The sequence below is a fragment of the Eschrichtius robustus genome, chromosome 7 (assembly GCF_028021215.1).
Source record: "Eschrichtius robustus isolate mEscRob2 chromosome 7, mEscRob2.pri, whole genome shotgun sequence".
NCBI lineage: Eukaryota > Metazoa > Chordata > Mammalia > Artiodactyla > Eschrichtiidae > Eschrichtius > Eschrichtius robustus.
This window is the reverse complement of record NC_090830.1, coordinates 8,559,359-8,586,540: the sequence shown is the minus strand read 5'-3', so window position 1 is coordinate 8,586,540 and position 27,182 is coordinate 8,559,359. Positions and strand designations below refer to the sequence as shown.

General features: G+C 39.2%; 1 protein-coding gene across 1 annotated transcript in view; it reads left to right on the top strand.

Annotated features, from left to right (window-relative positions):
• The window catches only part of RYR2 (ryanodine receptor 2), a 535,211-nt gene that overhangs the window by 192,764 nt on the left and 315,265 nt on the right, over window positions 1–27,182 (top strand). The window contains exons 18-23 of the mRNA XM_068548931.1: window positions 16,638–16,756; window positions 17,103–17,236; window positions 18,732–18,973; window positions 22,903–23,095; window positions 24,158–24,374; window positions 26,304–26,408. Coding sequence (XP_068405032.1) covers window positions 16,638–16,756; window positions 17,103–17,236; window positions 18,732–18,973; window positions 22,903–23,095; window positions 24,158–24,374; window positions 26,304–26,408 — 1,010 coding nt within the window. The remainder of the gene's footprint in view (window positions 1–16,637; window positions 16,757–17,102; window positions 17,237–18,731; window positions 18,974–22,902; window positions 23,096–24,157; window positions 24,375–26,303; window positions 26,409–27,182) is intronic.

Sequence of the window (27,182 nt, the reverse complement as noted above, 5' to 3'; positions counted from 1 at the left end):
GAATGAGATGACTATGAATCAATATGGAATATATTCAATAAGGAAAAACTGAATAGCTACTAGGAGGAAGTGATCAAATAGTAGTAAGGTGATGGCAGGGATTGCAAAATGGATAAATTCTTGGTTCAAAGCATCTAGAATTGTTGGCAAGCTCCAGTAGATACAAGAAGTATGCTGGTCTCTTTCCCTGGCCCAGGGAGTATCTGGAAAGAGAAAGGAACAGAGCAACCTTCAGGATGCAGTATGAATTCTGGGCAAATCAGCTGCTTCACTTTTAAAAAAATGCACAACAAAAAAAGCGCAAAGGAAAAGAGGAGAGAGAGAGAAGGAAAGAACAGAGCAGAGCATCCTTTAAGCTTGTTATAGGACCAAACTTGGGTTCGCTCACTGGCATGCAGTAAAGCCAGTCTACCGACACTGGGTTGTGGTGAAGGAAAGTGCAGCGTTTATTGCAGGACACCAAGCCAGGAGAATGGGCAGCTCACACTCAAAAGACTCGAGCTTCCCAGTGGCTTTCAGGGAAGGCATTGTGAGGGAGGGGGCTGCAGGGTGTGTGATCAGCTCATGCATGGGTCTCAGATTGGTTGGCATCAAGGTGAAGTTTCAAGCATCATCAACCTTCTGGTTTCAAACACTGTTGAGTGTATGCACTTGCGGTCAGCAATTTTCATCTGGTTGGGGTCTGCTTCCTATAAAAACAATCTAGGAATGTGTGTCGGGCCTTTATCTGTATATTTCAGGGAACTGGGAGTTTGGTGATTCTGCTATGTGGCAGATGTATAGTCTAAATTGTTACTAGTTTCTGGGCCCAAGGCTGTTCTTTGTTTCTGCATCTTCACATTTCCTAATCTTTAACTCTTGAGCCAGCCTTTTGAGACTTAAGGGAAGCCTGAGAGACTAAAGCAAAAGCCTTTTACTTCAAAGGACAGGGACACAGAGGCTTGCATATGGTTTCAGGCTCAGCCACACAGAGTCCAATGTTTACAGTCTTCAGTTTAGTCAGTTATAGGCACAGTTCCATTGGCTACAAATCGCTACTTGCTATGATCATTTCCCAATCCAGGTGTTGGTCGCGGGCATTTCTACTTAAAATAGAAGCCCTGTGTACTGAGAGAGCAGGGTGAAAGTCAAGAGTAGGAAGGACCCTTAGAGAATGCTTCACCTAACATTCTCACTTTGGAGGAAGAAAATTGAGGCATAGAACCTTGAAACGACTGCTTTGAGATGCTAGAATTAATTTTTATAGCCAAGATGAAAACCAGCTCCCTCACATCAGGCTTGAAATATGTTCACTCTACCTTGTAGCCTCCTAGTTTTTAAGTATCTAAAATTTTTTTCACTGAACAGGTTTCTCTGCTGTAGTTACATTTATTCTTTTAGTGAACTGTGTTTTTTCCCCTGGAGGAAGTAGAATGTTGCTTAGTTTTTAAAAGAGACAGTAACAATAAGGACATGCATATATATGTATATGCACACACAGAAATAATATAAATGTATTTCAATCATGCTGTATTGTTTACTGAGTGCTTCCATATGCATCATCTTAGTTTCTCTCTATCTGGGATTGCTGAATACACACTCTCCTCTGCTTGTCAATCTCCCAGCTGTACGAGTAGCTTCTGTGTCTGTATATGAGCAGCAGAGCAGAGCTGGGGGTCTACGAGCTCTCAGTTGCCTTCAGAAAAGGGCAATGGACAAAACTCAAAATAAACTGGTTTAAACTTAAGTAGAAATCTGATGAAGACATGAAAAGAGTCAGCAAAAGCGTGTGTTAGTGAAAAAGCTTACCTTAGTTTGGGTTCCACCAGAAGTAGACCTTGAGACAAGGGTCGAAGGGCAAGCTTATTTGGGGCGTGAGTGGACATGAGCCAAGGTAGAGAAGGGGCCAGAGAGGGTGTGTTGATAAGCAGGTTACTGCCGTGGGAATCTGGAGCTACTTGGGGTTGGGGTGATTCTGCGGACCCATGCCTCAGAGTTATCCCACCTGAGGGGCGAGGGGGGTTGGAGTGTTAATAACCAGCTTATCTTCTGTCACTGGTTGGTGCCGCTTCCTGGAGACGTTAGTTCTGGGGCTCCTCCGGCTACCACTGTGGTCACAACAAATCTCGAAGCAAAGAAGTGCAGACGCTGGCAGTTGGAAATCAGGCAGTGTTCACTGAATGGAGAGGATGAGAGTCTAACCAGGGCCCTGGCAGCATCTGCTACCCAGCCAACTGCTATTTCACTATATGATATAAAGAGGCCGCTGAGTTTTTTGTTCACATTCTGCATTATCTAAAGTTAACCAGTATCGCTACTGCATAAAGCCTTCTTAGAATATCTGATCAGTTTTTAAGAACAACCACTATGAATTTCTTGCGGGGGAGGGGAGATAAATCGGACATTGGCCCAGACTTCATGTGTGACTATGTCTCTGCGTCAAATTTAATTGAAAAGACAAAAGACTTGTATGAGCAAGTACACTGATTGAGTTGATGTATTTCTGAAGGCTGGGTGTTTCTTTAGGATGTTCTTAACCCTTGAAATACTTTTTGAGCATTTCAAGAGATGGCTAAGAACAGTCCACTGGTCAGGAGGCTGCATATTTTTTCTAAGTCTTATTTTTCACACAGTCTATTCCCCCAGATAGTTTTGCAGGGATCAAAATGGCCTTCTTAGGGATTCCTGCCAATTCCTCCCACTCTTAGCAAGTGCCATGAATGAAGTTCCCTCTGGGGTTAAGCAGGAATAAGGGGCTTTGAGTGGCCGTGAATTGCCAAAGCTTTGCGCTCATGTCCAATCCAGCTTTTGCTAACTGGAAACATGATAGTTTAAAGCTTCCAAAGATGGCACAACTATTTCTTGCAAAGCATAAGCTCATCATTTGTCAAAGGGAAAAATTTGTAACCAGTGGAATAATTTGTCCCAGAATCTTGTGTGTAGGAAACTCTTCCACCTTAGTATCTACTTAGGTATGAGCAATTGAGTTAGAAAGAATATGAGTTCACAGGATATTATATGAGATCCACTGTTAGGGATGCAGAAATCATAGCTAACCTTTTTAAGTGATACCAACAATTCAAACAGCACTAATGCTAACAGAGAAAGGGACAGTGTTCTAGGAGCTAGCCATGGAGAAGACAACTTTAGCTCTTGATTGAAAGCTTTTGATTTTGCAGAAAGTCAGCTGTGTTAAACCCAGGAGTTTATGTACCTGGACCTTATAAGAAGCACTAAATCAGAATCATGATGATATTGGAGACCTTTTAAAGAAAATCTTTTATGATAGTTGTAGGGATCAATATGTGTTTGACTCTGTAACCCCACATCATAATTATCCATTTGCATCCAGAGAGTCACCTAGAGTACATTACAATGATTGGTGTTTTAAATAATGATCTTGGGTCATCAGGATATGTAAATTACGTTTAATGCTGATGGGTCACTTAAGACCGGGAAGCAGAGAATACGTTTTTCAAAGATATCCCCTCTAAATGTTTGAAATCATGTATTAGAAATTAAAGGTTACTAATTTAATAGTTAGCTAAGGGGCTTCCCTGGTGGCATAGTGGTTAAGAATCCACCTGCCAATGTAGGGGACACGGGTTCGAGCCCTGGTCCCGGAAGATCCCACGTGCCGCAGAGCAACTAAGCCCGTGCGCCACAACTACTGAGCCTGCTCTCTAGAGCCCGCGAGCCACAACTACTGAAGCCCACACACTTAGAGCCCGTGCTGCGCAACAAGAGAAGCCACCACAAGGAGAAGCCCGCGCACCGCAACGAAGAGTAGTCCCCGCTCGCGGCAACTAGAGAAAGCCCGCGCGCGGTGACGAAGACCCAGTGCAGCCAAAAAATAAAATAAAATATAAAAATAAAATTAATTAATTAAAAAAATAATAGTTAGCTGTGACCCTTGTCAAAATTACTCACTTCTGAATGATGCTAGAAAACTTAGTATACAGCCATACTTCTTCCTTTCTCAGTAAAGCGTTAAGTTGTAGCTGGAAAGAAAAAAGAGGGGACAGAGATCTGGATTTGGAGGGCTTCCTGTATTTTGAAATATCTCACCAGCAATGTGAAAAATGAAGAAAGAATTCCCCCAAAGTAAAGTCCAAATGAATGAGAACATTCTTTTCTGAATGCAAACATGATCCAAGTCGCTAGGTTATCCAAAATCTGTGTCCTTTCCAGAATGCTTTTCTAAAAACCCATGTGTGGGATTGATGGCAAATTACATTTCTAGAAAATGGTTCTTGAAAAAGATCTTCAACTATCTCACATTTGAGACAAAAAATTTAGTGCTTTGCAACATAGAATTGATTTTATAATCATTTTCCATAGTTACCATTTAACCACATCACTAATTTCTAGCAGTAGGCATTAAAGTGTGAAGGATACCAGAAGTATCCAGGCTGAGAGCATCCCTGGCTTTTATAGAGAGATGGCTTTTGTAGGCCAGGACTTTAAACCCCAGAAAGGAGCATAATATACAGAGGTGGTCTCCCTAGGCTTTAATTAACCAGTCACCTGAATATTTAGATGAGAGACATGCGAAAGGTTGATTGCCCAAAGGCAGGGGTCAGTTGGCACCTGTTTTGGTCACTTCCCTGACCTTGGAGGGCTGTAGTGCTCTCCTGACATTACTCCACACTGGCCCCAGTGGCCTGGGCTGCTGCTGCCCATTTTGCAGCCAAGGGCAAGCCGTTGTTTTATGGCAGCCTTACACTTGTCTCGCCTGTCCTGGGTGCCTGGTCTCCATCCACGCTGCAGCTGCCACCTCCCACCGATTCGCGAGAGCCTTTGTCTCCCAGGGGTTTTCTTGGGTGGTTCCTGGAATTCATGTTTCCATCCTGCTTCCTTAGATTCTCCACGGTTGGTTTGCAGATGGGAGTGTTCCCCACTTTTACTTATTGTATTTTTCTCTGCACGCAGCCCTTTAGGGTGGCATTCTACAAAATCCTGGTTAGCGAGAGGAATAAAAGAGGGAGTCTTGTCTCAGAGAAACGATATTATCCAGGGAGGGCTCACTTGAGAAAAACTGCTTATTAAAAACAAAACCACAGTGATCTCTGCATTTCACCTGGTCGGTTTCTAGTCCTCTTGAGGTACTGAACTTCTGTCTCATTGTTATGGACAGAACTGACGTTTCAGCGCTTTTTCGTGTTTTTCAAAAACTTGATCAAAGTATAATTGATTTACATCAGCTCTTCTGCTTTGCTGCTGGTAGATGACTGTTTAATGCCAGTGTCTCTCGTCTGTTTGAGTTTTGCTCATGCCATTCCGGTTATTAAATATTCTTTAGCGTCATCTTTGGTGAAGTAATTACACTGTGTCACTTGCAGTGTGGCTCTATTTCATGCTCTTCCCCTTCATGATAGACGGCCCTCTGGTGGGGGGAAGCAAATGATTATGTGCAATTGTATTCTTCTAATACCATGAGGGAGAATAATAACCCTTTCGTATAAATAGACCAGCTCAGTTGACAGAGATTTGTAGAATTTCTGAGGTGGAAGTGATTTTGGGGGGTATCCTAACCCGGCTAGCCTTCTTGGGCATCACCGCACTGTGTCCCCTCTTTCATTTGCTCTCTTGAATCACATTACACAATGCAGTTTAGAAGTGAATGATCTAAAATACTACTCTCCACCACGTGACTAAGTATTTTGAAGTTCTCTGCCAGTACTTTCTGATATTCTCTGGTCTGGAGCAGTTGCTTACCCTCCTAAAACTATATCCACTTTTAAATGCATTTTTAAGCTGTTCTCTTCTCCGTGCATATTGATATATCTCAGGACTGCATACCATTCTGCACTTAACACCCTATCTGAAATTGTGTTTTTTCATTAAATGATGTATCGTGTAACTTTTCTCCTTCCCCTTTTTTCACACTTGCCAAGTATCAGAATTAGTTTATTCTATCCCTTTGTATTTGTTTCTTTTGTGCTTATCGGAAAGAATGCCCCTGACTTGTCCTCATGCTGCAAGAGAACTTTCAAAATTGACATAAAGCTCAGGCAGATGCTATGATCATTTTACATTTCTGCCCAAAATAATTTTCTCAATAAATATTTGCTGCTTTGAGGCAAGTATCTTTTTGAAGAGTTGATTAATCTGTATTTCTCTTGTCCTGGAGAAATCCATCTTGAAGATGCCGAAATGTGTAGATCTTCTAAATATTTATTTAAAAGGCATTAGAGCAGTTAATTACATCTGCCAGAATTTCTATAGATACTAATATTTCACAGAGAGACACAGTTGTTGGATTTGTATACATTTTAATGACTGCATTGTGTGGCCAGGGAAATCTTAATTTAGGGCACTGTGCTGAGACTGTCATATGTATTATTTCACTGGATTCCCCCAGTAACCCTATAAGGTATGTTCCATTATAATTTCCATTTTATAAATGAAGAATCTGAGGATAAGAAGCTCAGAGGTAATTTTTTTAAGATCGAAGAAAGTAATGGAGTTAGAATTGAACTTGCATGGTCTGTAAACTTGACAAGAGCAGGGCTTGTATCAATTTTTGCTCTGCACTTTACTCATACCCAGGACCTAACACTGAGAATGGCCCATTTTATGTACTCAGTGATAAACGAACAAATAAATGAAAAAAAAAATAGCAAGATAAGACTGTCTTAAAGTATTGATGATGTCTTGTCTGGCACTCAGCACTTCATAGGCCTTGAGACATGACAATTTATACAAACATATATTTATATAGTGTAAAATTTCTAACATTATTATTTAACTCTGTTGTATCATAAACTGCCTTTAATTGACATTTTCTTTTCTTCTTTTAGCTGTCCTTTAACTTCTGAAGTTTGTCTATCTTTTATAAATCATTGCTCCCTAAACTGAAGGCAGCAAACCATCAGAGGCCTAACTAAGGCAGGATGGTACATTATAATTACATTACTCTTTTTATGTGCTTTATTTCAGCTAATTTACCATGGGAAACTTTTGACTCATGTTCATCTTGTCTTCCAAGAAAATGCCCTAGGTCCAACTTTTTTGATTTTCTTGCTAAGGCATTCCTAATATTCTGCCTTTCTGTATATGAATAACAGTGCAACAATACCTTTACCTTGACTAACTTCCATTTTTATTAATTTTCCTCTCATTTTCCTATTTTTGTCAAGTTCTGTTATATTTTAATCTCATTCCTGTCACTTTTCTCTCCCTCTCAGCTTTATGTTAGCTCAGGATTTAGTGAGTCCATTTTCTTCTCTAGCCTCAAAACCATTATTATAAATTATAAGTATATGCCATTATGTGTTTTCCTAATTTGGCTTGTGACCATATCTCTTAAGATCATTATTTTTAAGCCTTTATATATTTTAATATTGATGTCAATTTAATTCATTTTTCTTTCTCTATTTGAGTGAGATACAGAAACCCTGTTTAGGGTGACTCCTATTTATTTCACAAGTTAGCCCTCTGTTATGGAAAGAAAGCAAAATTTGTATTACTTCTTTTTTCTTTTCTCCCTCTCTATTTGTTTTAAAAAGTGAAAAAAATAAATTTAGCAGTTCATCTCATACTGAAACTGAAATGGTTCCTTGAATTCAAATTTATACCCATACAACGGTATAATAACAAATTATTCCTGTCTCAGCGCTTCAATCTGTAACCTGCAAAATTCACTGTAAATGTTAAAAAAGATGTGTTGTAATTATGCTAAATACTGGTTCATTATTCAACTCCTGCTATTTGTTCTGGGTGAGGGCCAACTGAGCTCCCAACCAGTTCAGACTAGACGTTTCTGCCATTTCTAGTTCCATGTTCGTGCCCACCCATGAAAGAAGGATGGCTTGGATGGGATATGTGAGTTGTGACTTATTGGCAGTTTAGTTTAAAGTAGTGGAACAAAACAGCAGATGTGTGTCTCTACGGGACCCTCTCAAATGCACAGGCCCAGGTACAAATGCAGCCCTTTACACCTGTCAGATTCTTTCTTTCATGGCTTCACATTTGGTGTGTACCCCAAAAACTCCCAGACTCCTCGGACGTTTAGTCAACATGGCGCTAGCTGGACTTGTCTTCTGCTCTCTCTAACCAGTGATTATTTGCATATTTTTCTTTTCTCATAATGGTAATAATATCATGAGAAGGGATTCCTGTCCACCAGGAGTGCTTTATGCCTTATTTTAGCATTCTAAGGTGGTAAGGCTACTTGGTTAATCTTTCACTGTATTTTTGGCCCAACAGTCCTGCTGTCTCAAGAAAGAAAAATTTTCTACAGTTGAGTCTACTTGCCCTTCTTGCTCTCTTACCGCAGTCCGGATATACTACCTTAACTAATTTTATTTTAATAACTAACCTTTATTTCATTTCTTCCTGCTGATCGATAAATATTTTCCCTGAATTTTTCTTCTAATCAGTGTTGTCCATTCGGCATTTCCCTACCTTTCCCTGTTTTTTAATTTTTAGCCTCTGTTTAAAAAGAAGCATATTTATAATGTTTCCCTGTTGATCCTTTTTATTTCACTTTATTTGTCTTTTATGTTATTTTGTTACAACCATAAAATAATAGCAGGTGATCATATAGCACTGCTCGGATCCAGGCCCTGTTCTAAATGCTTTCCACATATTCTCACAACAGACCCCCAGGGTGGGCACCATTATTGTCCCCATTTTAGAGACGGGGACACTGGAGCATAGAGAGGTTAAGTAATGTGCCTAAAATCTGCCAGGACTAAAATCTGGGCACGTTGCCTTTAGACTGTGTTTATAAACAGTACATAAAACAGCAGAATAATAACAGTATCTCATTATTATATTTCCTCATTAAGCCTTGTAAATATTGAGTAGACCAGTCCCTCTGTTAAAAGCACGACACTCTACTGCATATCTTGTTAATGCATCCGGAAACTATCTCCCGTAACCTCTATGGATAGCTTTGGTCTGCTTGTTTCACGTTTGTGCGTTTTCATGTTTTCTTTTCTGTCATTTCCCAGTGTCTTTCCCCCAGTCTTTTTACTTGTTGTGTCACTTTGTTTAAATTTCATTACCCAGGGCGAAAATAGAAATTTCCTTATTTCCTTTTGCCTTCAGTGAGCCCTGGGGACACTAATAATAAGGTCTGACCAAAACGTGGCAAAAAATCTTAACTCCTAGAAAGAGAGAAGAGAAAAAAGCAGCCTGTGGTTGGAATAATTTGGAATTCATGGTTTCTCTAATTATAACTGTCACTGATCCTGCAGTGGATACCACCCTTCTGTGTGTCTTGCATGTGCCCTGTCCCCAGTGTTTCCGTAACTAGGGAGCAGTGTGATTCACACCAGTCAGCGCCCAGGTTGAAGCCTTCCTATTTGCTCACCACTAGCTTAGCCCAAGGGGTTTCCATGTTGAAATCTTCATCTGAGGCCATGGACTCCTTCTGGAGTTGCTTGCAGTAGAGATGTAAGTGATAATTCCTTTCTCTCAAATCTGAATCACACCCATGTTACCCCTAATGCATTGGGAACTAGGTTCCATCTAAACCTACATCTACCTCAGTGTTCTGGGATTATTTTAATTTTGTTTTATTTTGCAAAACTCTTGTGACCATAGGTGAGAAAATAATGTCCTGGGGGGATTGGCATTGTGCTTTCCAGGTCAGTTGGTTCTCCTTGTTGTCCTGTGACGACACTGGGAGCCCAAGTACCATGGCTTGCTCTAGCTCCTCATTGGCCTTCTATGCTGGAGTGGCTCCAAGTCTGATTCTATTCACTCCTTCTCTCAAGTAGACGAGGTTCACCAGGGAGCTTGTGCCTACTTGGTCTGAGGTGAAATCCCCAGACTAGATTCCTCCTGGTAGGTAAAGTCAGACCAAATACAGCACTTCTGCTCTGTGGCTTGTTTCCAGTTTTCCCATACAGACACTCGACAAATTTTGTCCAACCGTGGACAGCCCTGGGCATGACCCGTGAATAGAAAATAGCACAGTCAACTTTGATCCCAGATGGAGAGCTTCCCCAGTTTTGGAAACCAGGTAACAAACGTGTACGTCTATCGATAAAAAGCAAACTGGCCCATTGTACTTTGATTACAGAAAACAAAGTGAGGAACATTCTCTACCATCCCAGCACTTGGATGCTCCCATTACCATTAAGTTCTTTCCAGCCATTTTGTTATATCCTCAGAGATTTTTCTTTCTCATGAGAATATAAATGATTCAGAAAGTCACAGCTATTAAAGTTTTAAGGCAAATAGCTGAATGTTGCTTGTATTATACGTATAATGCCTTGCTCCTCAGTTTTGCATTAGGCACAGTTAAGCCAGTCCCTGCCCTTAAGGGCTCATTGTCTCATGGGAGATTGAAATGAAAGTAAATAATTTTAATAAAATGTGATCAATACTGCAAAGAAGGACTAATTCATCCCCGGACGTTAGTAAAGACTCACCAAATGAGGTGACTTTTTGCCTTAGCAAGATGGTTCAGATTTTGCAGTCTCAGAAAAGGAAAGTGTGTTCAAATCTGAGATAAATATGTGCGAAGGGTTGAAGGTGAGAAAGATCCTACAAGCTCCACCAGGGCTTTGCAGGCCTTGTTTACTGCTCATCTCCATTGCTTGGAACAGTACCTGGTAGGTACTTAATAAATATTTATGATTAATATTTAAGTAAAAGTATGTATTAATCATTCTTTGTAGGAGGAAGTGGTGGGAACTGAGGCAATAAAGGAAGGTTAAACCATCTAGAAGAGGGACTGACATGCTTTTAATGTATTGTTGAATTTGTTTGGGTTATATTTTGTTGAGGATTTTTACATCTGTGTTCATCAGGGATATTGACCTGCAATTTTCTTTTCTTGTGGTGTCCTTGTCTGTTTTTGGTATCACAGTAATGCTGGCCTTATAAAATGAGTTAGGAAGTGTTTCCTTCTCTTCTGTTTTTTGGAAGAGATTGAGAAGGATTATATTAATTCTTCTTTAAATGTTAGGTAGAATTCATCAGTGAAGCCAGCTGGTCCTGGACTTGTGTTTGTTGGGAGGTTTTTGGTTACTAATTCAATCTTCTTACTGTTAATCAGTCTACTCACAATTTCTTTTTCTTCATAATTCAGTTTTGGTGCATTTTATGTTTCTAAGAATTCATTTTTTTAACACATTTCCCAATTTGTTTCTGTGGTATCAGTTGTAACATCTCCTCTTTCATTTCTGATTTTATTTATTTGAGTCCCTTCTCTTTTTCTCTTGGTGAGTCTAGCTAAAGGTTTGTCTGTTTTGTTCATCTTTTCCAAAAGCCAGCTTTTAGTTAAATTGACCTTCTCTGTTGTCTTTTAGTCTGTATTTCATTGATTTCCACTTTGCTCTTTGTTATTTTCTTCCTTATACTAACTTGGGCTTTGTTTCTTCTTTTTCTAGTTTGTTGAAGTGTAAAGTTAAGTGGTTTATTTGAGATTTTTCTCATTATAGGCATTTATCACATCATTTCCCTCTTAGAACTGCCTTTGCTGCATCCCATAAGTTTTGGTATGTTGTATTTCCATTTTCATTTGCTGCTCTCTTTTTTGCTTTTTCTTTTGATTTCCTCTTTCACCCACTGGTTGTTGAGTAGGCTGTTGTTTGATCTCCACATATTTGTGAATATTCCAGTTTTCTTCTTGTAACTAATTTCTAGTTTCATACCATTGTGGTCAGAAATGATGCTTGATATGATTTTAATCTTCTTAAATTTATTAAGACTTGTTTTGTGGCCCAGCATATTATCTATCCTGGAGAATGTTCCACGTGTGCTTGAGAAGAATGTGTATTCTGTTTCTTTTTGTTGGAATGTTCTGTATATGTTAGTTCAGTTCATCTGGTCTAGTGCGTCGTTTAAGGGCAATTTTCCTTACTGCTTTTCTGTCTGGATGATCTCTCCATTGATGAAATTGGGCCATTAAAGTCTCCTACTATTATTGTACTACTATCTGTTTCTCCCTTTAGGTCTGTTTATATTTGCTTTATATATTCAGTTGCTCCTATGTTGGGTGCATAAATATGTACAAACATTATATCCTCTTGTTGGATTGGCCCCTTTATCATTATATAATGACCTTCTTTGTCTCTTATTACAGTCTTTGTCTTAAAGTGTGTTTTGTCTGATATATGTATAGCTATCCCAGCTTTCTTTGGTCTCCATTTGTCTGAAATTTCTTTTTCCATCTGTTCTCTTTCAGTCTGTGTGTGTCCTTACATCTGAAGTGAATCTCTTGCAGGCAGCATATAGATGGGTTGGTTTCTTTATTTTTAGAGAGTATGCCAAGACCTGTCAGCATCTCAAAGAGGAGGATCTCAGAACCTAGATTCAGGCTGATTGAAAGCCAGACCCTCAGGCAGCAGCCTTTAAAATATGCAAATATACCTCATTCAGGGGAAGACTGGGAGATGGGCGTTTCTGTCTGCTCTCTCAGTGTCAAATCCTGGGGTGATAGCTAGGTAAGAACTGCTTCTTTCTTTGCTACTGTCCCATTGAAGACTTGAACATAAGCCCCACTGGCACCAGAGCCAAACTGTCAAGGGATGTGTCCTTTGGTTCACAGCCATAAGAGCTGGTGCGTCAGACATGTACGCAAGCTCCTTTCTCAGAGACACCGATGATCTGGGGTCTTGAAATGTATGCCAGACCAGAAACCTTCCCCTCCAGCCAAAGCTCCAAGACAGCAAATAGGCCTTTTTACAGAAAATTGGGGGTGGGTTTCAGTTGGCTCTGTCTGTTCGGCACCCTGGGCAGGGTGTTATGCTTTCATGGAACACACGAGCACAGGCCATGCTGGCCATCACAGCCAGGTGATGAAGGGGCGTCCCTGTGCATCAGGGCACTAGATGTAAAACTGGGGCATCAGTCATGCACAGAAACTCCCTCTAGGAGATACCCACGAGCTGAAGCAAGTCAGTTGGGGAGCACAAAGGTGGTGCCGCACCGCCGACCTCCATCTCTGGAGAGAATTTCAGTTGGTCCCCAGATTTGTGTTAAATTAGATGCCTGCCCCTCAGGCCAAAGCTTTAAGGTAAGCACATAAGCCTTTTACAGAAGGACTGGGTACTTTTGGCTGCCTCTGTGCTGGGCCCTGGGGTAGGTGAGTTCCTGCTGCCCCTTTAGGGACTTTTTCTCAATTTGCTATAGCCTCATGGGTCTTGTGGATGCAAGCCCCATTGGCTTTCAAAGCTAGATGTTTTGGGGGCTTGATCTCAGGTGCAGGTCTTAAAGTAGGGGTGCCAGATATGGGGTTCCAAACCCTTTGCTACTCAGGGAGAAGCTCGGGGTTGTCACTTGCTGATTGCGGGTTGCTGCTTGGGAGTGGGGTTTATAGCGAGATTGTGTCTCAGCCTCTCCTACCTGATTCAGTGTGGGGTTTTTTGTTGTGTTTGCCTGATGTATAGGATTCACTCAGTTAAGTTTTGAGTTTCTTGCAGAGGAAATTGTTCCATATATACATGGAGATATGGTATATTCTTGGGAGGAGTTGAGTTTAGAATCCTCCAATATCACTACCTTGAACCAGGACCTAGAAATGTTTCTTACTTTAAGAGTTAGGTGTGCTCACATCATAGAGTGTATGTAGGATTGGAATAGAAGTACAGTTGACCCTTGAACAACACAGGGTTTGGGGGTGCCGACTCTCTGGGCTGTTGAAAATCCATGTATATCTTTACAGTTGGCTCTGTATCCACAGTTCCACATCCACGGATTGAAAAACTGTGGATCACGTAGCACTCTGGTATGTATTTAGTGAAAAAAAAAAAAAATCCGTGTGTAAGTGGACTTGTGCAGTTCAAACCCATGTTGTTCAAGGGTCTCCCTCATAGTCGAGCAATAACTAGCACTAACATCCTGATGTAATAACTTCTGGTGTTTTTATTAGGACTTCAACTATGTAAATAAGTATACATAGTTGCAGTCCTAATATATATACAATTTTGTATTTACTCTTAAAAGTTTACATTATACATTATGCATTTCTGTGTTATTATTAAAATTTCATGAATCATTTCCATAAATTTATTAAACTTATCAAAATGTTTTGTCTTACTAGTTTGGGTGGGTTTTTATTTTTTATTTTACACTTTGTAGCGTGTTCATAATTCTTTCATTCCGGTAATCCTGTTATGATCTACCAAGCTTTACAACTTTTCTTTGAGAGTCTGACCATAAGTGTTACGTACTGTTGCCATTCCTGGGTCTTACTCAGTGAATTTAAATTTTAAATGTCAAATCATCTTTAGTCAACTATTGCCACTTAATATTAAGCACTGTTTCTCTGTCTCATTTTTTTTTACCTAAGTGTTTGAGGCATATATCAGTATAATTTAAATATACACATGAAGCAGTTTGGCTAGTTTTTATTTTTGAAAATGTCTCTTGGTGTTTCCAATTGTTTTCCTTTAGGAATTTCTTGCTATAAAAAGTAAAAGCAGTTTATTTGCAGTTTATTCCAACAGTTAAAATTAAAAATAGTTTTCTCTGACTTTTTATTGTCAACATTAGAGGCAGTAGTTCTTTTCATCTAGGTGTTTATTTGTTGGCTCTGACCTGGCCCCACTGAAAAAAAAAAATTTAATGTTAAACCCAAAACTCTGAAACCCTTCCATTAGAATAGGCTGAATATGAGAAAAATCAGAGATTTATTTTCACATTGCCATTCTTGCATTTTGTGATACGTGCTGTTCTTTCCAAAAATCTAGTCTTTAATCTTTTCTGATATATTTAGGTTTATGAATGAAAGCTGTGGGTTTTCGTGAATGTTTATTTACACGAAGGATTTATTTTTCTTGATCTTCTACTTGTTTTTTTCTTAATGATTATGTTTTATAGCAGAGATTGGCAAACTCTTTCTGTAAGAGGCCAGATAGTAAATATTTTAGGTTCTGGGACTATCGGACTTTGTTGCTGCAGCCGCTCAGCTCTGCCTTTTTAATGCAAGAGCACCATTTGTATTATTTTGTATATTTCTCTCGTTTTGGAGACTAAGAAACATTGTCTACTATAAACCTCCAGGAAAGTGAAATGAGCTCCATTAGTTAGGATGCACTGCTGCAGGGTCATACTTTTAGTTCCAAGAAGATATGTGAACAAACGTGCGTGTAAACACAGTACAACTTTATTTATAAACATAGGCAGCCACGTGTTCTATAGTAATAAGTAATAGGGAGAAAACAAAAAAACAAAAACATTAGGATAACATATGACTAATCTATTAAAAATGCTTTTCCCGGGACTTCCCTGGCGGTCCGGTGGTTAAGAATCTGCGCTTCCACTGCAGAGAGCGTGGGTTCCACCCCTGGTCAGGGAACTAAGATCCCACATGCCTCACGGTACAGCCAAAAAAAAAAAATGCTGTTCCCTTTCTGTTATTTTAGTTTCTTTTAGCTTGGAATGATGGAGTTTATTTTATTGCTTACCTTTTCAATAATAGCAGAAATAGTTTCCATACCCTTATATAAAAATCTAATTTATCCATCAGCCTGTTGTATTATTATTTTCTGCTCTCTTTGATTTTCAACAGGCACCGATTGTTGGAATACAGCAACAGATTTTGAACCACACCAAAAATTAACTTACCTTTTTGGGTATTTTTTCATTGAATGTGTATTTATATTTCAAAAAATTAAGTCATTGGTGAAGAAATTTGTATTAACAGCCCTTGTCTTGGTTTGGATCAAGTGTCAATTGTGACAGTAATAGTGAATTACTTCTTTACTCTACCATTTGTAAACCTGAGCACTTTACATTTCTTTTCCAAGAAAGTGATCTCCATTTGAAATGAATAAATCTTTCTACAAGGTTCCTCTGGGACCCTTCTCAATACTCTCAGAGATGTCAGACAGTAGCTCTCAAGACAGAGATCACACTTTCTAAGTGTTATGTCTAATTGCTACAAATGAACTACATTCTCACTGTTGACAAGGCAGGCTTGCTCTGAAAAAAATAAATATACATGTACCCATTTAGCTTTTCAAGTTCACACTAAAAATTCTGATAATGAGACTTATTTTCTAATTTCTGTTTTAGACTTTAAGAGAAGATGTATTCCATTTTATATCCTCTGATAGCTAATACCTAAAAATATTACCCTTCTTTTCCAGGTTTTGTATATTGTATATTTCTATTTATTTTCGTGTTAACTTGTATATTTCTCTTGTTCTGCAAACCAAGAAACATTTTCTGCTATAAACCTCCAGGAGAATGTAATGATCTCCATGGGTTAGGATGCATTATTGCAGGGTTATGCTTTCAGTGTCCAGAAGCTTCGTAAGCTGGCCCTAACCTACGTGTCCCATCCCCTAGTGGCTTTCTACCCCAGGCGCATGAGGTATGCCCCCCATTCAAGACTTCACTCAGCACTTTACCGCCATCTTTTCCTGTCTGGAAAATGGCCATGAATGAGTTCTCTGTGGCCCCACTTAAATGTTGCTTTCTTTCATTTCTCTGCAGGCAGAATTACCTGCTTACTCAGCTGAACACTGTATCTTTGCCTTGTCCTCACTCGACATCATCTTTGGTTATCAGCCCTGCGTTCCAAACACCACCTGTCCCCTATCACAGGTGCCCTGTGACAAATGCATTGAGCACGTAATAATTATATTATGTTCAGTCAGCACCTGAATAAACACATAGAGAAGAGGAAAGCCACTGATCATTGTAGCTTGGTTAATCATATTTCCCCCCTTTCTTTGTTTTCTCTTCAGGTATTCTTGAAGTTTTACACTGTGTGTTAGTAGAAAGTCCAGAAGCTCTCAATATTATTAAAGAAGGCCATATTAAATCCATTATCTCACTTTTAGACAAGCATGGAAGAAATCACAAGGTAAGTGAACCATTTTATTGCCAGAAATAAATTCTGGAATAATTTTAAAACTATTTTTTTTAAAAAAAGATAATCTTTAAAAGGTGTGTCAAATTTGTCAGGAGTGTTTGTCACCTTTTAGTTCCAATCAGGTAATATTGCTTAGTGCTTATGCATAGCCTCAATGGGAGGATGGAGCAGTTCTCAGTTTGTGTATGAAGGAAGGTTGGAAAATAAGTGGACACGTGGCTGTAATGTTTAAAGTGACTGGGTCAGAGGTAACTGGAGGGAATGTGTTTGTGGAAACTGCTGCTGACGCTTGAACCTGAGAAGGGAATGAGAGTCTGAAGGTGGCTTCTCTTTTCAGGTTCTGGACGTCTTATGCTCCCTCTGTGTTTGCCATGGGGTAGCAGTCCGTTCTAACCAGCATCTCATCTGTGACAATCTTCTGCCAGGAAGAGACCTGTTACTGCAGACACGCCTTGTGAACCACGTCAGCAGGTAGGTGCAGAGAGCCCACGTCGCCAGATAGGTAGCATAACCAAAAATGCACGTTCTAGCTTTGTCGCTAAAACATTGTATAGTCTATTTGTTTGATTAGAATCTTTTACATATTTCCCCAGGGAATAGGGTAGGAGTTTTTTTCTACCCATCAGATGAGATAACAACAATAGATGACCCAAGCAAAATACACATTTATTACAAAAAAATGTATAAGAGCTCTCATTCACGTTCATAGGTAGCTGAATTGCCGTTGTCATCCTCAGGAGCAGTCTGACAATGATACAGGGATATAATTATATATAATTATGTTTTACATCTTCTTAGAACATAACTAAAAACACTATATCCTTCAATACCAATGGTGAAGTGCCTAATATGTATAAGAAAGGCATTGAATTCAAATGTCCAAAGTATAATAAGTTCTACAAATAAGCAATAAAACTACATTTTCAGTTAGATCTACCTTCCAAGGTATCAGACATTCACTGGGTACTTTGTGCCAGCCACAATGCCAGATGCTTTACAAGTATCCTACGCTGCTTGTGTTTGCACAAAGTGTTATTGTTATCTACATTTTATAGATTAAAATGTTGGAACTGGAAATGGAACTCAGGTCTAACTCCAGAGACTGAGCTCTTCACCACCATGTCATAGTGCCTTCCATATACAAAATAATAATTACAACAACAGTAATAAATACAGCTTATAATTAAGGAAATGTTATATGTGATAGTGATAACTTTAATACACTGTGTTTAGCAGCTGTCCAGGAAATACTTGCTACTTCACTCTGGTTCAAACAAAAATGTAGGGTTTAGTGTATATTTCTACGTTGTGATTTTTTAGAAAAGATTGATGTAAGACTTCCTTTGTGGTTCTTTATATAATAGACCTGTCGTTAATGAGCAGTATTTTCTGAGATGTTCACTAATCCCTAGTATTAACTTAGGGTAAAAGTTCTTCAGTAAAATGCAATTAAATACAACTAACTAGAAATTATTCTTTTCACAGCAAAGCATAGAGAACAACAAAGATGATTAATCACCTTGGTTCATTCACTAAGACTATGACTTGCTTCAGCCTCAAACTCTGTATGACACAGAGCTTAGCTTAGGAAAATGTCTCTATGTCCTGGATTAATAGTAACTCCATTAGGTCCGAGGGCCTGCTGTGCTATCCTGAGTGCCTCCCCTTAAATATGATTAATGATATAAAATATGCTGGAGAGCAATTAAGAAAAAATAATAGACCCTTGAGTGACATTGCCAAGTTATCCCAGAAGCAAACATCAGTCTCTGAATGTTAACTGTAAGGTTGGCTGTCACTGCAGACTTCAGTGATTGCTTCAGTAATTTGTTGTACTTAAGGAAACATATTTAATATGTAATATATGTCTTTGAGAAGCAGGAGTAATTCAAAATAGCATGATGTAAGTTAAGACAATGAAAGTTTTATTCAGATTTTCTCACATGCTATTCCCATCTCTTTAAAGCATGAGACCCAATATTTTTCTGGGTGTCAGCGAAGGGTCTGCGCAGTATAGGAAATGGTACTATGAGTTGATGGTGGACCACACCGAGCCATTCGTGACCGCCGAAGCCACTCATCTGCGAGTGGGCTGGGCTTCAACGGAGGGGTACTCGCCCTACCCTGGAGGGGGCGAGGAGTGGGGTGGAAATGGTGTCGGAGATGACCTCTTCTCCTATGGATTTGATGGCCTTCACCTCTGGTCAGGTACGTAGTATCCATTTTCTTTCACAGTGTTTTTGAAGGAAATCTTTTGCCCTCACTGGACATTTCTAGAAGCTATTGGTATTGGTGCTGTTCATATCAGGTACATTTATTTCAGAAACGTAACACTGAAATGTTGAGAGTGTTAAGTAAAAAGCAGAATTTCACTAGGGGAAAAAGAAAACTCTTACAATTGTAGTACCTCTCCAAAAGACTTTTTTGCCTTTGAATGGTATGCTTCAGAAGTGTCATTCTGATTCAAGAATCAAGTGCAAAAACTTAAATGTTTCCTACTTGTTTTAATTGGTATGTGTGAAGCATTAGCTTCCAATATAAAAAAGAACCAAGACCAAATCCTGGAAAATAATTGGAATAAATAGACTAAGTTCCATCTTCTGGTGGGTAATGTCATGTCAGGAGTTGGTAATTTGTCAAGTGTATTGTGAGGAGTCAGCTCATAATAAAATGATGCTTCGTTTCAGAAGTGTGGAACGGTTTAAAAATGAATGTATAGTTCATTTCACTAGCTACCATCGCTAAGCTTTGATGGTTGAAAGTATATTAAAAATGAGTAATATATAAAAATAGTACTCTTTTTTTCAGATTTATTAAAACATGTATTTTGATTGGCTCTATTTAAAAGTTTACCTTTTGATTAGGTAGATATTGGAATTCATTTGGATTCTGCAGACATATGCTTGTATTCAGAAAGCTGCATTTAGAATGAACCTGATATATTTTATAGCACATTTAACACAGAAAATAGAGAGAGGTTCCTTACGTTACAGAAAGCTGAACTTTGCCTCTCATGGGCAAATCAAGTGGTATTCATTTATTAATGCTTTATAGGCCTCATAAATTATGAAAAGAACATTTTTAATTAAATTTAATTAAACCTAAGAGTTTATGGTAAGGAATTTATAAAGAAAAGCACTCCATGTAGTTGTATCGAACAATAATACTTACTAAATTTTTCCTTTCTTTGGTGCCAATAGCTCAGTAGCCTGGAGGAGATGAAGCTGTATGTTGGATATTTCATCTAACCTGTGGGGCACTGGTTGGGACCCAGGCCGTAGTGTGGTGTGTCTTATACACAGGTGTACTGTGCTGGTCAGAAGAGAGTCACAATGCTTGTTCCAGAATTTTTCTACCCACCAAACAAAGGCAAAGAGCCCTACCTTCAGAAGACCTCACAAAGATGAAATAGGGTTAATGTCTGTTTGATAATACATTTATAATATATAATAACTATTATCTTCAGATATTATCCCCTCTCTCTACCTTCGAGTATCACTCCACACAAAATGGGTCCTCAGGTGAATGAATGAAGCATGTTCACTTGTTTTCCCATTACACAGAGATTAGGGGAAAAACGAAACGAAACATTACACTGGTAAAAAAACAAAAAATGCTGAATTGCATCTCATTATTTTAGCCATATAACGCCACTTCATCATTTTCATGTTTGCATTTAGTTTGAAGCTTTTTCTGTCAACACAGAGGAAGAACCCAGAGCTTCTGGAGTTGAAAGTGTATGCAATATGCTTTTCATGGCAAAGTATCTTTTAAACAGAGTGATAAGAGCAACAAAAATGTTCAGTGAATCTATGCACGGATCACAGAAAAGAGGATACATTGTGGAATTTCAGGAGAAATTCATCTTGAAACTTTGTATCAGGAGAAAATATTTGACTGCTTTTTTCAAATGGCAAGAAAATGTGCAGTCTACCATGTCTGTAGTTGAAAGCTATGTTCTCTCAAGCCCTGGGATCTATTGCTAATTTTAGATTCAGGATCAACAAAGATAAATCTAAACTAATTGGCTTCTGACTGAGTTTCCGTTGTTAAACCCACTGTAATTCACATAATCTTCTTGGGTTCACTCTCCTATTCCTTTTCTTTTTAATAGTTGAAGTAGAATTTCAAGTATCAACTATCTGTGATTTCTGAGAGAGAACACTTAACTTTTTGTGATTGGAGAGTGGAGATATTCCTTGTAACCAGAATTTGGCTTATCAGCACAAGTTTTGAGCTCTGTCTTCATTTCTTCTTCCCAACTTAAACTTTGCATAGCATTGCTATGTTCCCCTTGTGTGAATGAGAATTGGATTGGGGCAGCGGTCCCCAACCTTTTTGGCACCAGGGACCGGTTTCGTGGAATACAGTTTTTCCACAGATGGGGCTGGGGGGTGGGAGATGGTTCAGGCGGTAATGCGAGTGATGATGGGGAACGGCAGAAGAAGCTTTGCTCGCTCGCTCGCCGGCCGCTCACCTCCTGCTGTGCGGCCCGATGCCAGCCCGGGGGTTGGGGACCCCTGGATTGGGGCATCCACATCCTGTGTTTGTAAGGACCAAAGGTGTGAAAAACCTTGGTGCTTTTGGAGAATTTAAGTATAAAACTGTGGAGGAATGTCGTAGAACAGTATGGGAAAGATGGGTAAGGATTCTCTCACAGGACCTATAAATCAGACCACTGCTGTCTTCCTTTCTGGCTAATGCAGCGAACAGGAATATAGTTCTCATATGGATTTGATCTGAGTTTATGTAAATGCAACCTTAGAATGCTTCCTAGCGGATTCAGCAGTGTGAGTGCCATTGAAACTGTGGACTTAGGCTGGTCACTCTGTCTGTTTCAGGCATTGCAAAACAGTTAACTATGGTCCTTCGTATTAGCATTATAATATCCCTCAGATTGAGCAATATATTTGGATTATAGTAAATATCTGTTTAATAACATTATCAGCTACAGATCTTGATACAAACAGGGATATAGACCTTAATCTGTGAGTTCTGTTGCTTTTGTATGATTTTTTTTAACAAGCTGGCTTTATTATATCCAGGGAATTCTAGAGGGACCACCTCATAACGAATGTATTGCTTGCAGATTTGAATATTGGTAAAATTTTTAAAAGGTACACATTTTAAAATGTAGATATGCTCTACTACTGGCATTTCAGATATGCTGTTGGTAGAAATCTTGGCATGCTAGAAATTTTAAAAAGGTGTTATAAAAAATGCAAAGCTTGCATCATCAAATCTATTTTTGTCTTTGCTCAAATTGAGAAATTTTGTATGTTGCATTTGTGAGCATGTGTGTTTGGGAGGATCTTACCTTCTTGTTTTCCATTGTGCCCATGAGACTAATCGGCCAAGGAGTTATGACACAGTCAAGAATGGGCATAGGTCATAGGCTGCCTAGGGCAAGTAATGACATTTATAAAATATCATTTTCATGCCTCAGCTTGTATCCTGCTGTATCCTACTTAAGAAGCCAACCAAGGCCTTGTATGAAATAAATTACAGAACAACAACAAACCAGTTGACATGTATTGTCTCTCAATAAACAATGCACAAATGAGCACATGTTCTGCTTTCATTATCCCTTTATATTTTTATTTTATAAAACAAAATGTATTTAATCTTTGAGAAGGGGACTGAAATAAATGCCTGCTGTGTCTGAGACTGTTCTTATAAACCATTAATTTAATCATCATAACAACTCTACGAGGTGATGGCATTTGGTTTACAAGAAATCAAGGTTTATAGAGCTTAAGTAATGTGCTGATGGTCATACAAGTAGTAGGTGATAAAGTAGCAATTTGACTTCAAGCCTTTCCCTAGAGGTTTTCCCCTGACATCATTATATTATCAGCTGTAAGATGATATCAGCATCAAATACCATCCATCTGCATGCAAAAATTTCTGCATGTCAGAAGGTCCATTTTACAATAAAGATAGCAGCATGGCTCCTGAAAAAAGCAACATTTTTTTTGGTAAAGGAGTTGACATATAACATTAATACGCATTCAAGATTTAGTCTAGTCCAGTACCGTTTGGTGATTGTCACTGCCTATTCAGATCTTTAACTCGGGTTCTGAAGATGATTCTCTGAGATAAAGATGCATTACCCTCCTTAATGTGTTTCCCCATAGGTTGTATTGCCCGTACTGTCAGCTCACCAAACCAGCATCTGTTGAGAACTGATGATGTCATCAGTTGCTGTTTAGATCTAAGTGCCCCAAGCATCTCCTTCCGAATTAACGGACAACCTGTTCAAGGCATGTTTGAGAATTTCAACATTGATGGCCTCTTCTTTCCAGTTGTCAGTTTCTCTGCAGGAATCAAGTTAGTATCTCTATGTTTTTTGGTCTGTTTGCCTTCGCACTTCTCATTCTTTCATGGAAGACTGCCCTGCCATCACACTTGCTTTGCTAACCTTCTCTCTCTCACTCCTGGGCGTCTGTCCACAGGGCATTTTGCCCCTTCCTTGAAGGGTGAAGATAAGATTCACCTAAGAGGGGAATCTCGGGAGGCTGAATCCTTTGTTCATGTATCCAACCATTTTAGATATGCAATCTGCTGACTATCCCTCTATCCTGTGTTCCTGAAATATTTCAAGTCCATTTAAGTTCACTTTTTTATTTAATAAGGGTAAATAAACAATGTTGCATTAAAAATACCATTTATTTTCTCATATTTATTTTCATTAATTTTTCTTTTCATTATATTCTGCCACCCTACTCCAAACCCCCTCATTTCTACAGAAAGCACATGTGTTTTGGTTGATCAGGTCAAGATGACTCCTTTCCATGTCACCCTCTACCTGCTATACTTGTAAATTATCTGCCTATGGTCAGCTGGGTCAAGGTGGTTTCCTCTAACCCTTTCCTTTTTTGCTACTACCAGATGGAAGAGAAATTAAAGTGATAATTTAGTATATAGAAGTATCATTTGAGTCCCCTTTAAGGAATTTCACAGGGAAATTGGGCTGTGACTGTTTTTTCTTTTTATAAGATCTCATCCAGCCCTGCAATTTTAAGTACACAGATATTTAGATCAAGTCTGTTCTTTCTCTATTGATTATTTGGGCACCTTTGAGACATTAAATGACCAAATACTATGAACAGGTATTTCATTCACATAGGAATATGGTGCATATGCTTTTATTATTTCTCCAGAGAGTGATAAATTTTTGCTGAGCCATTAACATAATTTAATCAGGTTTTACTTTTATGATTAGAGGCTCTTAATCTCTAAGGTACTGACATTATGGTGGTACTTAGGAAAAAAAATGTGGCTTCTGACAAAGCTAATTTTGTACTCATAATTTATTCCTTGTATTCTGTTGATTAGGAAAATTTTCTGTATGCCAGAGATTTAACCGACCCCAACATGCATCCTTTTCAGGGTACGCTTTCTGCTTGGGGGGAGACATGGAGAATTTAAGTTCCTTCCTCCGCCCGGGTATGCTCCTTGTTATGAAGCTGTTCTGCCAAAAGAAAAGTTGAAAGTGGAACACAGCCGAGAGTACAAGCAAGAAAGGACTTATACACGGGACCTCCTGGGTCCCACAGTTTCCCTGACACAAGCCGCCTTCACACCGATCCCCGTGGATACCAGCCAGGTACCCAGATCGTCAGCTGTGATGGCAACGTTTGAATTGCAGTCATTCCCATATGCCGTGGCTTTCAAACCTTTGACTGCAACCCATACGAATGCATTTTACAGTGATACAATTTATATGTATAATTGGTTTCATAAACTAGTGCTTACCCTTACCATGTCCACTTATAGCCATTTGCCTAGTCTATTCTATTTTGTTTTTTAAGGGGGGTTTCAAGCCAGTAAATTGACTTTATAATGTACTAATGGGCCACAACCTGAGGTAATGCATACTAATTTTAGAGTGTTGTTTTTTTACCTAGGGTAGTGGTGGAGTTTTCAATGTCTTCTCCCATCTAGATACACTTGGCATTTTGAAGTGATTTAACTGACTTTTATCTTGGGTAGAGATTGAGATCGTGAGCCCTAGGGTTATGATCAAAATGCCTGGGATCGAATGTGTGCTCTGGGACTCGAGAAAATTACTCGTCACATTCATTGGGATGTTCAGAGTACGTTTGACATAGTTAATAAATAACACATTGGCACAATACTTTGCCAATAAGCACCCAAGCAATGTTAGCAGTTACTCTTGCTTTTCTCTTTCATAGACTTGCAAGTATCCTGACATTGACAATGAATTAAGTATTGTTCTATTTTAATGGTGAAGTAACTTCATTCCGGTTGGTTAGATATTCATAGTTTGTGCATTAGCTTTTGAGGATCAGAGAAATGTCTGAAGTCTGAAATAGAATTAATAGCAGGCCTCAGAAGCTTCCGTTGTTTGGTTCCTTGAACCATATTTCTTGTCTCTCCCTGCTGGCTTTGTATATGATGCAGTAACGTAAACAAACAAGCTTTGTTCATGGCTAAAATTCAGTTTGTGTTGCCATCGCTGGAACACGGCAGGGTGTGTGTGGTGCTACCAGAGTTGAGCGGGAAGCACGATTGGAAGATGGAGATGGGCTGGAGTGGACAGCGGGAGATGGGCTGGAAGGGACAGCGGGAGATGGGCTGGAAGGGACGGCGGGAGATGGGCTGGAGTGGACGGCGGGAGATGGGCTGGAGTGGACGGCGGGAGATGGGCTGGAGTGGACGGCGGGAGATGGGCTGGAGTGGACAGTGGGAGATGGGCTGGAGTGGACGGCGGGAGATGGGCTGGAATGGACAGTGGGACTCTGTGGTGTCGCTAGCACGTTTAGGATGTCCTGAGCCCTGGATAACCTCTACTGTTTGGAGGGAAGGAGACAGGGATGGCCTGCCCCCTGTGGAAAATCTGCCGCATCCACGGGCATGGTGGGCAGTTGCCTGCTCTCTGTGTTGAGGGACTGCTTGTGGGGCACATGCCAGTGCATCGCCAGGTGTGCACAGCCAAGCCGTCACCTGGAAAACCATTTTGTGTTATGAAGAGGCCGTTGAACTTCCCCTTTTTAATGGGAACAGGTTCAGATTTTTTCCCCTGAGGCTTATATTTGGAAACCACTAAAAGTAACAAGAGTTAAGGGAACACATAAATCACTGCCATCAGATATTTCTAGACGCAGAGAGCCAGCGGATTATCTTTTGGACGCTGAATTGCCTTCTTTCTAGCTGGTGGGTGCTGGCCAGGTTGGTTTAAGAACTCTGGGATGATTTCTGTTTGTAAATAATGCATATTCTGGTGGTTGTACCAAATCCATTAGGACTTTTTTCTTAATGATGGCTGTCCTCAGCAATACTCTTTTCTTTCTTTCTAACTTTCATTCATAATTTCCCCAAATTTACCTATTAATTGCTTAGGTACCTAGTTTTACAACTTTAGAATAGATGGTTTGGAACCTTGTTATATGATTATATTTTAATGGTTGATGAGACTATGTTATTTGGTTCCACTCACAGTGAGGACGATCAATGCTGCATTTTCTTGCATTTCTTTCTGATGTGTTTTTCCTTTTCTTTTTTTCAATTGTAGATTGTGTTGCCTCCCCACCTGGAGAGGATAAGAGAAAAACTGGCAGAGAATATCCATGAACTCTGGGTTATGAATAAAATCGAACTTGGCTGGCAGTATGGTCCGGTACATAATTTTGTGATTTATTTTTAGATTCTGTTAATACATCTTTCTGAAAACATAACTTCTCACTCATCCTGCTACGTGGTGACATGAGTCGATCCGATTGATTTTTTTTCCCCTACACTTTAGTTTTTGGGCATTTTTTCTTTACGAGAGGGAATGACATTAGTGGCGGGTTCTTTGAAGGATGGCTTAGTTGCCTAGACAATTGAAATGTTATCAATCTTCAGGCTGAAAGTTACATTTTTAAATCAAGGTTAACATATACAGACAATAGGCATTGATTTCTAAGGAACTCAGGAAAAAAACTGAAATTGAAAGTGAAAACTGAAAATGGAAAGAAGTCAATTTTCTCTCCTCCTCCGATGTTTCACTTCTTTTAGTCCCAGTTGTAAGTAGCAGTGTAAGTCCTCTTGGCAAAGATTCAAGTCGGTTTCTTAAGTGGAAGAGAGGCTGAGAAATAATGACTGCATGCGTTTCCAAATGATTATTTTTCAGAGAACTTTACCTGTAGTTTTTACCTGTAGAGTTTACCGTTTATCAATAAAATTTAGATGAAATAAAACCAAAACAACTTCCCGTGTAATCCCAGTGTAGCATATATCATTTTTTAGCCGGACTGTGGCAACATTTTCATTTTTATGATATTAATAGCCTAAGTATCCGAAAGGTTGTAACACTTTCTTATATTTGACTGAATATAGAAATGAGTGTATTCAGCCAGTCATATTTTATTACATTGAGCTTTGAATAATGACATTTATTATTAGTATTAGT